The sequence below is a fragment of the Cebus imitator genome, unplaced genomic scaffold (assembly GCF_001604975.1).
Source record: "Cebus imitator isolate Cc_AM_T3 unplaced genomic scaffold, Cebus_imitator-1.0 Scaffold40, whole genome shotgun sequence".
Lineage (NCBI taxonomy): Eukaryota > Metazoa > Chordata > Mammalia > Primates > Cebidae > Cebus > Cebus imitator.
In genome coordinates, this window is record NW_016107355.1 from 887,037 (window position 1) to 902,878 (window position 15,842).

General features: G+C 35.6%; 1 protein-coding gene across 5 annotated transcripts in view; it reads right to left on the minus strand.

The window, feature by feature from the left end:
• The window catches only part of KLHL2 (kelch like family member 2), a 117,303-nt gene that overhangs the window by 9,518 nt on the left and 91,943 nt on the right, over positions 1-15,842 (minus strand). For all 5 annotated transcript variants that reach the window (XR_001824317.1, XM_017525960.2, XM_037737573.1 and 2 more), the window contains 6 exons: positions 14,926-15,075; positions 8,920-9,037; positions 4,537-4,734; positions 4,009-4,110; positions 2,230-2,358; positions 1,446-1,586 (listed from right to left, as the gene is read on the minus strand). Coding sequence is in view for 4 of the 5 variants with exons in the window: in XM_017525960.2 (XP_017381449.1) it covers positions 1,446-1,586; positions 2,230-2,358; positions 4,009-4,110; positions 4,537-4,734; positions 8,920-9,037; positions 14,926-15,075 (838 nt within the window). In the remaining variant the exon portion in view is untranslated. The remainder of the gene's footprint in view (positions 1-1,445; positions 1,587-2,229; positions 2,359-4,008; positions 4,111-4,536; positions 4,735-8,919; positions 9,038-14,925; positions 15,076-15,842) is intronic.

A 15,842-nucleotide genomic window follows, 5' to 3' on the forward strand; every position in this document is an offset into this window, starting at 1 on the left:
AAAAAAAAAAAAAAAAAAAAAAAAAAAAAATTATCTCTTTATTCTTCTACCTAAAAGAAATGAGTTAATTTTGATATGAAAACAAGAAACACATATAGAGAAAAAATAAGATTAACTTTTTTTTTTTTGAGATGGAGTTTTGCTCGTTACCCAGGCTGGAGGGCAATGGCTCAATCTTGGCTCACTGCAAACTCTGCCTCCTGGGTTCAAGTAATTCTTCTGCCTCAGCCTCCCAAGTAGCTGTGACTACAAGCGTGTGCCACCATGCCCAGCTAATTTTTGTATTTTTAGTAGAGACAGGGTTTCATCATGTTGACCAAGATGGTCTCGATCTCTTGACCTCGTGATCCACCCACTTTGGCCTCCCAAAGTGCTGGGATTATAGGTGTAGATTATTTTAACCTTTAAGAAAATATTCATAAAAAGCTCAAATCGCAACTAAAGTTTCCTAACCCAGGTAGACACACACACAAATCACTGTGGCTTTTCTAACTTAATGTGTACTAGAGTCACTTATTCTAGTAAGGACCCAGATCTGAGGGTCTTATCATCATTCTGAATACCAAATACAACTGACTAGAAGATATGCAAGGCAAAACAGAATTAATGATAAATTCTGGTCTGCTCCTGACAGTATTTGCAGTCCCACATACTTGGTCTCTCTTAGTAACCACACTTAAAGAGAAACTAAGATGAGCACTGAAGGAGGGGGGTGTCTAATGGTGTACAGTAAGTTTTAGACTCACCAGGAACTTATTTTACACTATGAGAAATGACATGGAGATAATGGCATTTTGAAGAAGCCTAGCATTTCCCGAAAGGCTACGTGGCTATCCTGAGTCTATCTTCCATTTGGATTTCCCTTCCTTGATTCTTCTTTTTAAGTAGTTAGTTCCCTAACCTTGAAGTCCTCTACTTTCTTACAAGTATTCATTATTGTTGCTTTAGTTTTTCCATTTTCTGGAAATCCTGAACTGTATTAACTCAGAGTTACATCTTCAGACTTCCCCTCTAGATGTATATTAATCAACTAGCTTTTTTACCTAGTATAAATATTTACTCAACTAGACTAAATTCCCTGAGAAGTAGGATCTTCAGTATGTGATAGATACATGGCAGGCACACAAAATTATCTGCGGTAAGAATGAATGAATTCAAATATCTAATAAAGGGTCTATTCCTAATTAATTAGTCTCCACATTTATCACCAAAAAGTAGCAGCTAGTAGAAATAAGTTTACTGAAGTGTCATAACAACCTGTTATGTTCCAGAGATTACAGTAGGCATTCACTTTATAGGATTATTACATAAGTTTCTGCCTTTAAAGAATTTAAAGTCTATCAGGGAACTCAGATCAGTAAAAAAACAATGGAAATACACAGTGATACTAGTGAAACTTAAAATAAAATTCAACATAAGTTTCATAACCTTAAACTGACAGATACCTGCATTTCTTCTGCACATGTTCATATCTGCAACCTGTCTCCATGCATTAGTGGTGGGATCATATACTTCAACGCTTTTTCGTACTAAAGGGCCATCATGACCTCCTACAGCATACAATAAATTGTTTAACACACCAACACCTATAAAAAACAACCAGACAAATAGAGGGGCAAAAAGAACAAGAGATTTATATCATATTATATTTAAATGACCTGTAACTAAAACTTTTGAAGTTATAACTCATAATAAAAACAAGCTGATATTATAGCCTACAGTTTAAGAAATGAAAATGAATACAATTGATGATTAAACAAGCATCTCAACAAACTATTATTCTGAAAAAAGAGGCATGTCAAACAAAATAAAAATATTAATAATATGTAGGTGAAACACAGGGAGTGAAAAAGTCCTTTAATGTAATCCTTTTGAAATCAATATCCGCAATAAAATAACCCCATATTAAAGCACAAAATTTTAAGAAATATAAATGAAAAGACTTGATTATTAAGCAAGTTCCCCAAGAAGCACTGAAACAAAAAACTAAAAGGAGTGCTAAACAATGTGAATATATAGATGAAACAGAAATGACTACAGCACACAGACATTATATTTTACAAAGTAAAAGTGCAGCTACCACCCCTGCACAATTCAAAAGACATTTGGCAGAGCCATTAATATCAGCATATATTTTCAGATAAGGTAAAGTGATGCCAATGAATCATTTTACTTTAACTATTTTCCATCATTTTTGTGCTTCAGTTGCTAAAATAGGTTCACATGTACCTGCTCCACTCCGTCTGGTGCTCATTTCTGCTATATAGGTCCACTCATTTGTTGTAGCATTATAGCATTCTACTGTGCTAAGACACTGACGTGATGCTCCGTCATAACCTCCTACAGCATAGAGCAAACCTGCACATAAAATCACAAAGAAAGCCAAATTTATTAAAAAAACACTTTATTTCACGCCATAAAATATTAGTATATTTTCCTCCATGGCAGCAGAGTTTCCCCTTAAAGTGCTACTGATTTTTATGAACTATATTACTGATTTTTATGAACTATATTGCCTAATGGTGACAGGTGCAGTCATCAAATCGTATTATGAAGATCTGCAGGGTATAGATGATGATGTTAATTTTATACTTTCATCAATAATCTGAATGATAAAATAGAAAGCACACTCATTACATCTTTAGATAACACTATCTGATAAGTGAACAACATCCTGTAAGATAGAATTAAATATCAAAGTTATCTCAGGAAACTGGAAAAAAGGTTAAATCAGAAATTAATATCACAGAATGCAATACAATATTACTTGGCCATAAAAAGGCATGAAGTACTAATAAATGCCTCAGTATAAATAAACCTTGAAAACATCACCCTAAGCAAAAGAAGTCAGTCACCGAGGATCACATACTGTATGAGTAAAATGTTCAGAAGAGGCAAATCTATAAGTGATAGAAAGCAGACTAGTAGTTGCTGAGAGCTGGAGAGGACAGGAATAAGAGCTAAGGGAAGCAGGATTGCTTTTAGAGGATAATAAAAATGTTCTAAAATGAATCGTAGTGATGGATGCACAATGAACTGTATACATGAAATGGGTGAATTGTATGGTACGTGAATTATATCTCAATAAAGCTGTTTTTTTCTAAGTGCAGAGAATTACACCTATGATGAGTAGAGGGTGGAAACCTGCAAATTTGCCCAAGCCAATTTAAAAAAATACCAAAAAATAATACTTAGAGCCTTCCTTAACTTTTGTTGGGAGACAAAGTAGGATATAAATAAATAACTGTGGCAATCTATCCCCTAAATGTTAAACAGCTGTTCTCCAGATACAAAATTACACATTTATGTCACCTGACTTGTTCCCCCAAACAATTATATTAAAATCAGTTGACAGTCTTTTACAGCAGTGGTCCCCAAACCCCAGGTCGTGGACCACTACCGGTATAGAACCTATTAGGAAACAGGCTGCACAACAGGAGGTGAGTGGCAGATGAGCAAGTGTTATTGCCTGACCTCCGCCTCCTGTCAGATCAGCAGCAGCGTTAGATTCTCATAGGAGTGCGAACCCTATCTTGAACTGCACACATGAGGGACCTAGGTTGTGCGCTTCTTACGAGACTCTAATGCCTGATGATCTGAGGTGAAACAGTTTCATCCCAAAACCTTCCCCCAAAACCACCCCTGTCCATGGAAAAATTCTCTTCCACAAAACCGGTCCCTAATGCCAAAAAGGTTGGGGACTGCTGTTATATAAGTCACACACACACACACACACACACACACACACACACACAGAGCAAGAGAAACAGAAAGGAGGAGAGATAAAGGGAGGGGGACAGAGAGGGAGAGAAAGGCCTTATAGAGGTTGATTTATATAGACAAGCTAATTTTAAAAAGAGGATAATTAAAATTTTACAGTAATTATGACTTTTCTTTTAAAAATGCTAATTAGCTTGCCCATTCAGAAAACTAGCGTTGAGATTATTGGAAGAACCACTCTCGAAAATCAAAAAGCCCTACGTACCTGAAAGAACTGTCAGCACCTACCTCCAACAACACCCACACCAACACTGCTCCTCCTTGTGTTCATGGGAGCTACATGAAACCACTCATTAGACTTTATGTTGTATGCTTCCACAGACGATAAACCTACAATAAAGCACAAGAGTCTTCACTTCCTCCTCTAAAAAAAGTCAGTAGTTCACATATATAGAAAAATACTTCAGGTATGTTACACTGGGCTAAAATTAAGAGAAGAAAATGGTGGAATGTAGACACGTCAGTTACATGAGAAACAGGAACGGCTTGTTTTCCAGAAGGCTCCTACCTAACTAAGCTACTGACATTTATAAGCTTTTAAAACCTGATGACTGATACCTATGCAAAAGAAAGAAAATTTGTATATTCAGCACTCATCATTTAAGGAAATTTTTGATAAAATTTTTAAACTTATCTTTATATAAGTATCAGTTAAAACCTTACATATGCCCTAATGTTGCCACAACGTATTCCATAAACATGGTTACTACGTTAATTTTAGCAGCAATGTAGAAGAAATTTTGAAAAGGAAATTACCTGTACTCCCATCAAAGCCTCCCACAGCGTATAACAACCCATTTAACACAGCAGCTCCCAAAGTGCTTCTCCGGTCTCTCATGTTAGCAACACTGGTCCACTGGTCCTTCACAGGGTCGTAGGAATCTACAGTGCGAACTCTTAATGAGCCATTAAAGCCACCAACAGCAAAAACAAGTCCAGCCATGTAGACCATCCCTGCAAAAGGAGTTCAAGATTTAAAGATCAACATGCAACTCAATTACCACCAATATCCAAAGATTGCTTTCTATTAAGTCTATAGCTGTTGTCAGAACATGCTACTCTTAGGAGGAGCCTGATTAAATAAATCCTTGAAAATGCCATTCATTTGTAAGAACATATAATCGCTATATAATCGCTAAATTGTCTTTCTTTCTAAGGTTATTAAAAAATGCAATGGCATGGGCTAAAGTGCTATTTTGATTCTTGATTTTTTTCAAATATCAATTTACAAGTTTAAATAATAAGCCATTATTTTCCAACTACTTGAACCTGTACACATCTCCCATAGCTTTCAATTTTGGATTTTCTAGTGGATATTCTTAGAATGAAACTCTGTATGTTTTATTTGCATAATATGCTCCTAGTTTATCATGTTAGTGGGCTAAATCAGGGGTCGGCAAATTTACAGCCTACAGGCTAAATCTGGCCCACCAACTATTTCTGTAGAACCCATAAACTAAGCATGTTTTTTATATTTTTAAATGGCTGAAAAACAACCAAAAGAATAATAATATTTCATGACATATAAAAAGCTATATGAAATTCAAATTTCACCATCCATAAATATAGTTTTATTGAAACACTGCCCCACCCATTCACTTACATATGGCTGGTTTTGCACTATAGCGGTACATAAGGAGCTGTGACAGAGACCATATAACCACAAAGCCTAAAATACTTACTCTCTGGTCCTTCAAGAGAAAGTCTGCTGACCCCTGGGCTAAAGAGATATTATGGAATCAGTGAATGGAGAAACTGAACTGCTAGACTAAAGCGTTCAACCGTCTTTTCCCTTTTCCCAACTTTTTTTTGATGGTGCTCTCTTAATTGGAGAGGCTCCTATCACCATCCACTCTGCTCTCTTTAACTTTGAATCCCCAGTTAAAGTTCCACATTCTCTATGATGCCTTCCCTGTCCACTTCAGCCCAAAAGGGATTATGTCCAGCTCCTGAACCCCTATGGCAAATAACATTTATAGAGTGCACTTGAGATTTAATAAATTTACAGTCTATAATTACTTTAAATTGTTCAAATTTTTATTGTTCTTAGTTCTGTAATGTTTATGTCCCTGTGCCAGCCTGAGGGCAGGTAATGTGGCTGACAGTTCTCTGAATTCCTGTAGGGAGAATTGGAATCACCAGGTATGTTTGACTAGCTCAATGTTTTATAGATGTCATCAGGCAAGAGATACACCTCTACCCCTTATTGACTTATCCTCTGGTGCTTTATTCCCCCAGCCCCATAAAAATACATGGAAATGCAGACCTCCATATGGCAAGACCTTTCCAGTTCAAATGAAATTGCATGTTTTGGCCCCCTGCTGGCACAGAATGTAACAGACCTCCCAAAAGGGCCTGGAGACCAGTGAGCAGCAACAGAACCGGCAGCATATTTCAGCATAAAACAATCTTGTATCCCAAAATCATAACTAACTCCATGGAATGTTCATTGTAGGAATTTTACCCATTGCAGTTTTCATTTTTCTTTCTCTATACACAAAATAACACAACAAATATGCCATCTCTTAGTGGTAATATAGTATGCTTACGAAGATTTAGGGAATTTTAGGTCACAGAGAAGAAGAAAATAAATGAATTACTCCATAAAGCGCCCCCTACAAAAGTTCTGGTCTGGAGAAGGGAATGAACTAAAAGAAGTATAATAACCTCCGAAAGTTATTAGGAAACTGAAATACCCAGAAGTTTAATTACACAGTTTATGAAAATTTGGCCAAGATTACACAGTTAAGGACATTGGCTCTAATCTGAAGAAAGGCGAGGGAAGAGGGCATGATAAAGATAAAATTTATTCATAGTTACCAAATAAGTAAACAATACATTTTGCAATAAATTGAGTCAAATGACTTATGGCCCCAATGAAAAGGGAACTATACTAGGAATCAGATACGAATTAAGAAACCAGTTAGTAAATAGAATACAAGACTCTATTTCCAATAGTAACAATAAAGATAAAATACCTAAAAATAAACTTGCCAAGAAACACAGAGGACCAATGGAAGAAAACATTGAAAATTTACTGAAGGATATAAAAGAAGACAGGAGTCCTATCACTAGTTCCGTAACACAGTAAAACATATTATAAAGAACAGAAACTAAAATTTGCTTTGTCTTAAGGCATGAATAGGCAGGACAAATCAATGGAAAAGAACAGCAAATTTAGAACGAAACCAAGTAAATGTAGAAATTTAGTTTATAATAAAGGCAGCATTTCATCAAATGAATGGAGACACATAAGTCAATAAACAGTATTGGGACAACTGAGTAGCCATTAAAAAACAAAATCTATACCTTATATCTTATACTAAAATAGATCCCAGATGTCTTAAATATATATTGATAAATAAAACTGTAAAGGTACTAGAACAACAAATGTTTTTAAAATATAACCTTGTTACAGGGTAGAAACCTGGCAGATATCACCTTAACCAAGTGAACAAGGTTACCCTCACAAGAAATAGTAAGTCAATTTAACCATGGGAAAACATCAGATAAATCCAACTAGAGAGACATTCTTTGAAATATCTGACCAGTCCTCTTCAAAGAATCAAGGGCATAAAAGATAAGAAAGATGATGGGACTAACTCAGATGAGAAGATACAACTAAATGTAAAGTGGGATCCTGGAACAGCATAAGGGAATTAATGGAAAACTGGTAAATATAAATGTAGTCTGTATTTCCGTTAATATGCCAAGGCTAATTTCTAGTTTTGATAATTCTATCACAGTAAGATATTAATACTGGGGAAAGAATATACCAGAATTCTTTGTTCTATCTTTGCAACTCTTTTGTAAGTAAAATTATTTCAACATAAAGTTTTTCTAAAAGATGTTCGTGTGTGTATACACACAAACACACACACACACACACACACACACATAGATAATTTTGGCGTATGACTTTTCTATGCAAGAAACAAATTTGTAAGTATAGAGACACAAAACTTCGGTATACAGGACTACATTAAAAGATAAAGTTTTTACATGGAAAAAATAGCACAAAGTCAAAAGATAAAAGATTAATACAAATAAATATTCACGCTATATAGCAAAAAGGCTACTTTCCTTAACATACAACTGTATCTGTGACATCAATAAAACAATTAAAATGGCAAAAATAACAAGCAGACAATTCAAAGAAAAAGATATTTAACTTTCCTCACAATTACCTAAGTCCAAATTAAGGTATTTTTCACCCACCACATTGGGAAAGCTCAAAACATTTAATTACAAAGTACTGTCAGGAGTTTAGGGAAACTGGCATCTTCATATTTTACTGTTAGCAGGAGTAATAATTGGTTTATCTTCCTAGGACATCCTTTGAATCAGTAATTCTAGCTTTAGAGTTTTACCCTGCCAAAATATATTAGCATATGTACACAATGATGTATGTATAAGAGATTTGCTGTAGCACTGTTTATAATAACATTGATTAAAAACATTTTAAATGCTCAATTAAATACTATGTACAGACCAAAATAAAATACTAGACAGCTCTTACTGAATGAGGTAACTCCAGATATGCTGATATGCAACAATTTCCAAGATGGATTGTTAAAGTGCTACCATCATAGAAATATTTCATTACATTCAGAACTCATTTTGCTACAGGAGACAGAAATTATGGAACCAAGCTTAAGTCCCAAGAAAAATCCTGAGTTTGTATAATAACTTCTTCTTTTGATCACAGTTTTGGCTAAATGAAAGCATATTTCAACAAATGTTAGTAAAACAGATGCCTTGAAGAAGGCAATTGTGCCTTATAACTGAGGAGCTTAACTCCACCTTATAGTTGAGGGAATCTCCTAGAACTAAGGGTCCCAACTTAAAGAATTCCCCTCTCAACACTTCAGGCAAAGGTAATTAGGAAATATCCAGCAAATTACTAGCTCTTTCACCTGACACTAAATAATCAGAAAGCTATGTAAAGATGGAGAGAGTAGCTATTCCCATCAATGTCTTAAGAGAGATGTGTAAGGCCTCTGAATTATTGTTTAACTACATAGCTATTTCATTCAAAGCTTTTCTAATAGAAATTTTTCTAATTAATAAAATAAGACCTCAAAAAAAAGCTCCCAATGACCCAGGAGTAGAGAATTGACCATGATAGATCATGCTTACCTGCCCTGCACCTCCTGGAAGGCAACTCTGCTACTTGGTGCCACCTTTCTTCTTTAAAGTCATAGCATTCCACACTCCGGATAGCCTTTGGTGCTTGGCCCCCAACCACCACCATCAACTGCAAGGGCAGAAATGTAAGCACTTGAACAAACGTCTATTACATGTTCAGGATTTAAAATGTCCTACAAAGACAGTGGTGTGGAAAGTGTTCGGATGAAGATGTTAGGGTGAACTGGAGAATACAACCATCTAACCGTTTAATAAACATCAACAAAGAGGGCACATGTTAGAACTACAATTCTATCATCCAGCACATTTAGCCAAAAATAAGGACTTCAGACACTAAAGTAAGTTTCTGATCCTTTAAGAAAAAGCAGTTATTTAAGCCAAAAAAGAGCAGCCAGTCATCACTGGCAAGGCTGCAGTATGTCATAGGGCTTGCTATAAACTAGATCCTGGTTTTGCAATGACCAGGCATTAGATCTCCACAATCCAGGATAGAAGATATAACTGAAACATATGTTACTGGGTAGATGAGGTGAAAGGGATAGTAGATATTGAAAGAAAGATGGAAGAAGGAAAAAGATATTGAAAAAGGAGGGGTAATTGAATTGGAACTCACAAGAGCACAGATTACCAAATCTCCAGTAAAGAGACCTTTCCTGAAGCCCCACAAATAAAACAACCCAAAAGGACAGGTAATGGAGATGCTAGATATCATAAAAAACAAATACATAACAGTCTACTTCTGAGAATAAATGAGGTCTATAAATTCCCTCAACTCAACCAACAACTATTTATTAAATGCCTATCATCTATATGTGTCCAGAATTATGTTAGGTGTTATACATAAGAAATATAAGACATGGTCTCTACCCTTCAAGACCTTACAAATGTCGCTAAGGAGACAAGACTTACGAAGTAACTCAAGAACAATATACAATTACATATAATAGAAAAATTACATGATTAGTATAGACATAATTGCTACTGCTGATCAGAAAATAAAAAGCTGCCATAATTTAGTGAAAGCTTCCTGTAACCTGATCTATGGTCTTGATAAATGGATAGAATTTAGAAATCAATGTGTCTGTCTTTTACCAAGTATACACAGACACTCTCTGGCAACAGTGAAAATATAGCCATCAAATCAGAATAACATAAACATTAATATGTCTCAAATGGAAAACTATAAAGAATGGCAAGGACCTTCAGGAAAAGATGAAATGATTGGAAAAACATGTATTAGAAAGAAACAAAATATAAAAACAAAAAGAATATGGAGTAACTCATATATATAAAAGCAGGAGGTTTGCAACCTTGACTAGGCAATGACCTACCCGTACTTAGTACTAAAGAAAGATGGGTACACAGTATAAAATGATTCCTGAATCAGAGAGCAAATCCTGTTTCCAAAAAGAAGCCTATTTTATTTATTTGGTAACTGGAGAGCAGAACAAATCTTAAAAATCTTAAAAGAAGACTGAACATAAACCAACTACATATTTTTTTTTTCAGGTCTGTTATTCTTCTAGTGTTGAATTCAAATAAATACATAAACAAAATTTGCTGGGTGTGGTGGCTCACGTCTGTAATCCCAGCACTTCGGGAGGTTGAAGTGGGCAGATCAGGAGCTCAGGAGTTCGAGACCAGCCTGATTAACAGCAAGGCCCCGTCTCTACAAACAAAATAACAAAAATAAAAATTAGCTGGGCATGGTGGTACGTGCTTGTAATCCCAGCTACTTGGGAGGCTGAGGCACAGGAATCACTTGAACCCGAGAGGCGGCAGTTGCCATGAGCTGAGATTGCACCACTGCACTCCAGTGTGGGCAACACAGTGAGACTCTGTCTCACAAACAACCAATCAACATTTTGGTTGGCCGGACGCAGTGGCTCCTAACTCCTGTAATCCCAGCACTTTGGGAAATCGCTTGAGGTCAGGAGAGTAAGGCCAGCCTGGCCCACATGGGGAAACCTCACCTCTACCAAAAATACAAAAATTAGCCAGGTGTGGTAGCCCATACCTGTAATCCCAACTAATTGGGAGGCTAAGGCAGAAGGATTGTGCCAATGCACTCCAGCCTGGGTGACAGAGTGAGACTCTGTCTCAAAAAATAAATAAAATAAATATAATTAATAATGAAAATATGCAATACCCTCTTCCTCTGACCACCCCAAAAAAGGTGGGGAAGCAAGGTTCTAAAAATCACAGAATTGGGATGCACGTTAAGATAAACCTTGTATTTCAGGTTCTGTTCAAAATTTCAAAACTACCCAACAGACAATAGTTAAAAGAGTCTTAGATGATATATCTGATGAAGACCAATCTTTCTAAAATTTCAGAAGGGAACACTTTTTAAACTTTTTGAGAAACAATGCTGAGTTATAGATTTTATAATCCTCAAACTCTGAATATTAAGATTTCCATTTCCATGCAATAGTTCACTTTTACACATTAAAATAAAGATGAAAAGGAAAATGTGCTATTACCTACACAGAACAATAGTAATATCTGTCCTTTACTCACCCAAGAGAGGTAAAATGGGGTGATGATTTGGGTCTCCAGGAATCAGAGATTAAGGAGACAAGGACAAGAAGGCAGGAATATTTATATAAAACCAAGAGACTGTGCCACAAACCATTGTATGGCTACTAAAAGAGATGCTCATAATGCTGACACCCAGTTATCTGTAAAAGACACAGATATTTCGGGAACACCATGCTATGAAGCAACAAGAAAAGAAGACCTTTTATAGGGAAAAGTTAAAGGTAACATATTTGAAGAGGTCAAGGGGTAGGAAGTTAAACAAATTCAAGTAATCATCCTGAAATGTAGGTTAATTAAACTTTGTTCTTTTGGCCTATTAGCTGAAAATTAACTCCTGAAAAATCAAGTTTCTAATTGAAAATTTCAATAGATATGCTGAGTAAAAATATTTTAAAAATATAATATATACCCAGAAGTATGACAACACTTACAAAAATATAGATTCCAAAGAGAACAGCTAACAAAATGCAAAAGCAGCAAAATATACATAACTTTCATTATGTTGTACAAATCCAAGGTTGCCTTATACAGTCTGTTTACTGGGAAGCCAAAACTAATGTCTGATATATAAAAAGAATAATTCATGCAAATTAGTATGAATTTACAAAATCAGTGCCTAATATAAAAACTACTAATTTACTCTCATGGTAAAATATTATCAAAACCTTACAATAATTTCTTCAGCACGACTACCAGATTTTGTTCAATTTGGCTCATTATTGTGATAAAATGCATCATTACTATTTAACAAGCATAAGAAATTAATCTTTGCATCATTCTTACCCAAATCCTTAGAATTAATCTGAACATAACAACTGTAAAATGACAAATGTTGTGTTGGAAAATCGTTAATCACCAGCACCGTTTTTAAAATATGTGTGGATAACAAACACGTTGAGAAGGGATTATGCAAGTGAACATGCAAAGTCAAAGCAACAGGGCTGCTCACTGCTATCCAGCAGGCCTGCTGCCCCTCCCGCCACACTGATAGAGCTGAATGAAAGAGAACCGCCAGGGCCCCAGATGCCCACCACAAATAACAGCTAGAGAACTGAGAAATCTAAAAGTATAACACATCTATAGGAGCCCTACTCCAAAACCACAACCAGAGAAGCCCAGAAACAATGCAAATTGAATAGATGACCACACCACCACAAAACAGAAAGTAAAGTACTTGATAGGATTTCACCAAACACTCTAGAAGGTTTCAAAAATGACATGCTTATTCCAGGAATCAAAAATGAATTCATTTTCACTCTAAAGATCTCTGCAGCATAGCTAAAGATAGGAAAGTTTAAATGCCAGAAGAAGGAATATGCAAGTGGAAATTCTTTTTTACAAATATGAAGTATTTAATAAATATTAAAGATATAACATTATTTAGAAGGAATTGGAAAAGACTAGCATAAAATAAATGGCAACCTTAAATTTACTGCCAAGACTGAGCAATTTTTATGAATGGATTTTTTTCTAAGAACAAAAACTGACACCAAATAAGATGAACAAATATGAATTAATGAAGACTTAAAAGATGGGTACTTATAAAATCAGGTATAAGGGTATTTAAAAAATGTAAACATGTATAAAAGCAGATCCAGATGGCATCAATACTGAGGTATTAAGGGAACTAGCTAATGTACTTACTGAGTCTCTTATAATTATTTTCAAAAAATCTTGGAGAACTGAGAAGAGATCAGAAAACTTAAAGAAAGCAAACACCAATTTTCAAAGCAGGATAGGAAGTGAATGCCTTGTAAATACACTTTTTAACCTAATAATAATTCTGAGTAAAAATTTAGAAGATTTTGAGAAAAGAATTTGAACTTCTAGGGGCCGATAAAATAACACGCAGAAGGATATTTTTAAAAGTCATGCCAAATTTGAATCCATTTGATCCTCAACCTCATCAGACGTTATACACTAAATTACTTATTTTGGCTTAGATAATAAACATAATCATATAGAATAAAACTTTCCACAAAAAGACTGCGTCAGTGGCTGGGTACTTCTAACAAAGTGTCACCAAGAGAGTTTTGAGATTAATTCTAAGTTAAAATAGTTATTACCGATCTAGAAAAATAAGTCAGTAGCACCCTGGCAAATCTGCAGTTAGTTTTAAACTGAGAACTGTTGTTGGTAATAGGCAAAACAGAAAAACAATACCAATATATATTTGCAGCAATTAAACACGTAGACTCTAAAGTAAAACTTAGAAAAATATTAAGTAAAAGTATAAAGTGAATTTTAAAAACATAATTCAATGGAAAGGATAGAGTAATAACTAAATATGACATAAGAAAACAGGAGATAACATTCTTATTTCTTCATCCAGCATTGCCCAAAACATACACAAGAGTTAAAAATAAATACATAAATAAAGGCTTTATATTATGAATCAGTCTGATTAGATCACGCACAAAATGGTGCTTAAAGTATTGGTCGTACTATAAAGATGTAAACAGAGCAGAAGGAATTGCCAACAGAGACAGAAATGAGGCGTTATTTTGTAAGAAAAATTAAATCAGTAAAACATGAATGGCCACAGCTAAAAAGACAAAAGTGAATATAAACATTTACATAGGAAAATATGAACACGAGAGACATGGGAAGACATGGGAATCTATGCTGAAATGGCTACTTATGATGTGCAGGAAACCATCAAATGGTATACAACAGGGAACAGCAATGAGATGAACTGAACAAGCTATTTGATCATCCGTAGTTCTAATGTGTAATTCTGTGCAACTACTGGGTTTTCAGTTGTGAAATAAACACCTAGCTTACAAAGAAATTTTTCTTTTTTGTTTTTTCCTTTTTTTGAGATGGAGCCTCATGCACTGTTGCCTAGGCCAGGGTGCAGTAGCACAATCTCGGCTCACTACAACCTCTGCCTCCTGGGTCCAAGTGATTCTCTGCCTCAGCCTCCCTAGTGGCTGGGATTACAGGTGCCTGCCACCACATGCGGCTAATTTTTGTATTTTCAGTAAAGACAAGGTTCCACGATGTTGGCTAGGCTGGTCTTGAACTCCTGACCTCAGGTGATCCATCAGCCTCAGCCTCCCAAAGTGCTGGGATTACAGGTATGAACCACAGCGCCCCCGGTCTACAGAGAAATCTTTCTACCTAGTCTGCTTTTTTTCTTTAGACTATCATTAGAGCATTCTACTATAATTAGAGCTAATAAAACTCAGGGGACAAAAACCAGTTGTATTCTGTTCCAGAAGAGTGACATCATGCAGTTTATAAAAATTAAATGAACCAAACAATCCCCGCCCTTAACATATAAAATCAATAGAGGTTGAATTACATACACTACAGTGCATTATTAGGCATGTTTTCTCTTAAAGGAAAACTAAAACAAAGAATAAATCATGGAAATTCAGATGAGCAAAGTACTAACAGCTTCACTACAAGCCTTTTGCATGAGGTAATAACATGCATGAGCAACAATCGTACTTTGGGAAGGTTCATGGGTGTCCTCAGCCGGGTCCGGACACTCTTCATTAATATACGCTGCTCTGTCGGCAGCAGATGATACTTCATTGCTTCAATGAGGTAATCTTTGCAAGCACTGCTATTCTTGACCAATGCTTCCTCTTCAACCCTCTGTAACAAGAAATCATACACACGCCCTGAAGGTAGAGCTATTTCATAAATTGCCGAAGAAAAGGAAGTAAAGGAGAGGAAAAAAGGTTAACTATGCCCTTTAGTTTAGTCTAAACATAAATGAGGAAAGTATAAATACAACTAAGAGAAAAATAAATAAAACAAAAAATGCTCAAGTATCTGGCCTGCAGAGAATAACATATTTAGGTAATAAAGAGAAGAACTGCAATGAAAAATGATAAACTTCAATGTTAGCTATAGAATACGATGAACTCTTTAGATATTATAATCTCCTGTTTTTTAACTTTAACCATCAAGCCAAAAAGTAAGAAAAACAAGAAACAAAAGTTAGATAATGCATCCTTCAGGTGGAGAAGGCAATACTAGTAAGTTAATGATACCTTTTTCAAACACAAGTGAGCCAGTAAAACATACAGAAGAGAGATTAAAAAAACCTTAAAGCAATGTGCCTATAACACAAATAAGTCTTGTACTGCCTAGCCTGACATCAAATGCAGGACAGGCTTTTGGGTTCATTTTCTTTTTTTTATTTGGAGATAGAGTCTCACTCTGTGGCTCAAGCTGGAGTGCAGTGGCACAATCTTGGCAAACCCCACCTGCCGGGTTTAACCAATTCTCTTCCCTCGCCTTTTTGAGTAGCTGGGACTACAGATGCCTGCCACCATGTCTGGCTAATTTTTTATTTTTAGTAGAGATGGGGTTTTGCCATGTTGGCCGGGCTGGTGTCGAACTCTTGTCCTCATGCG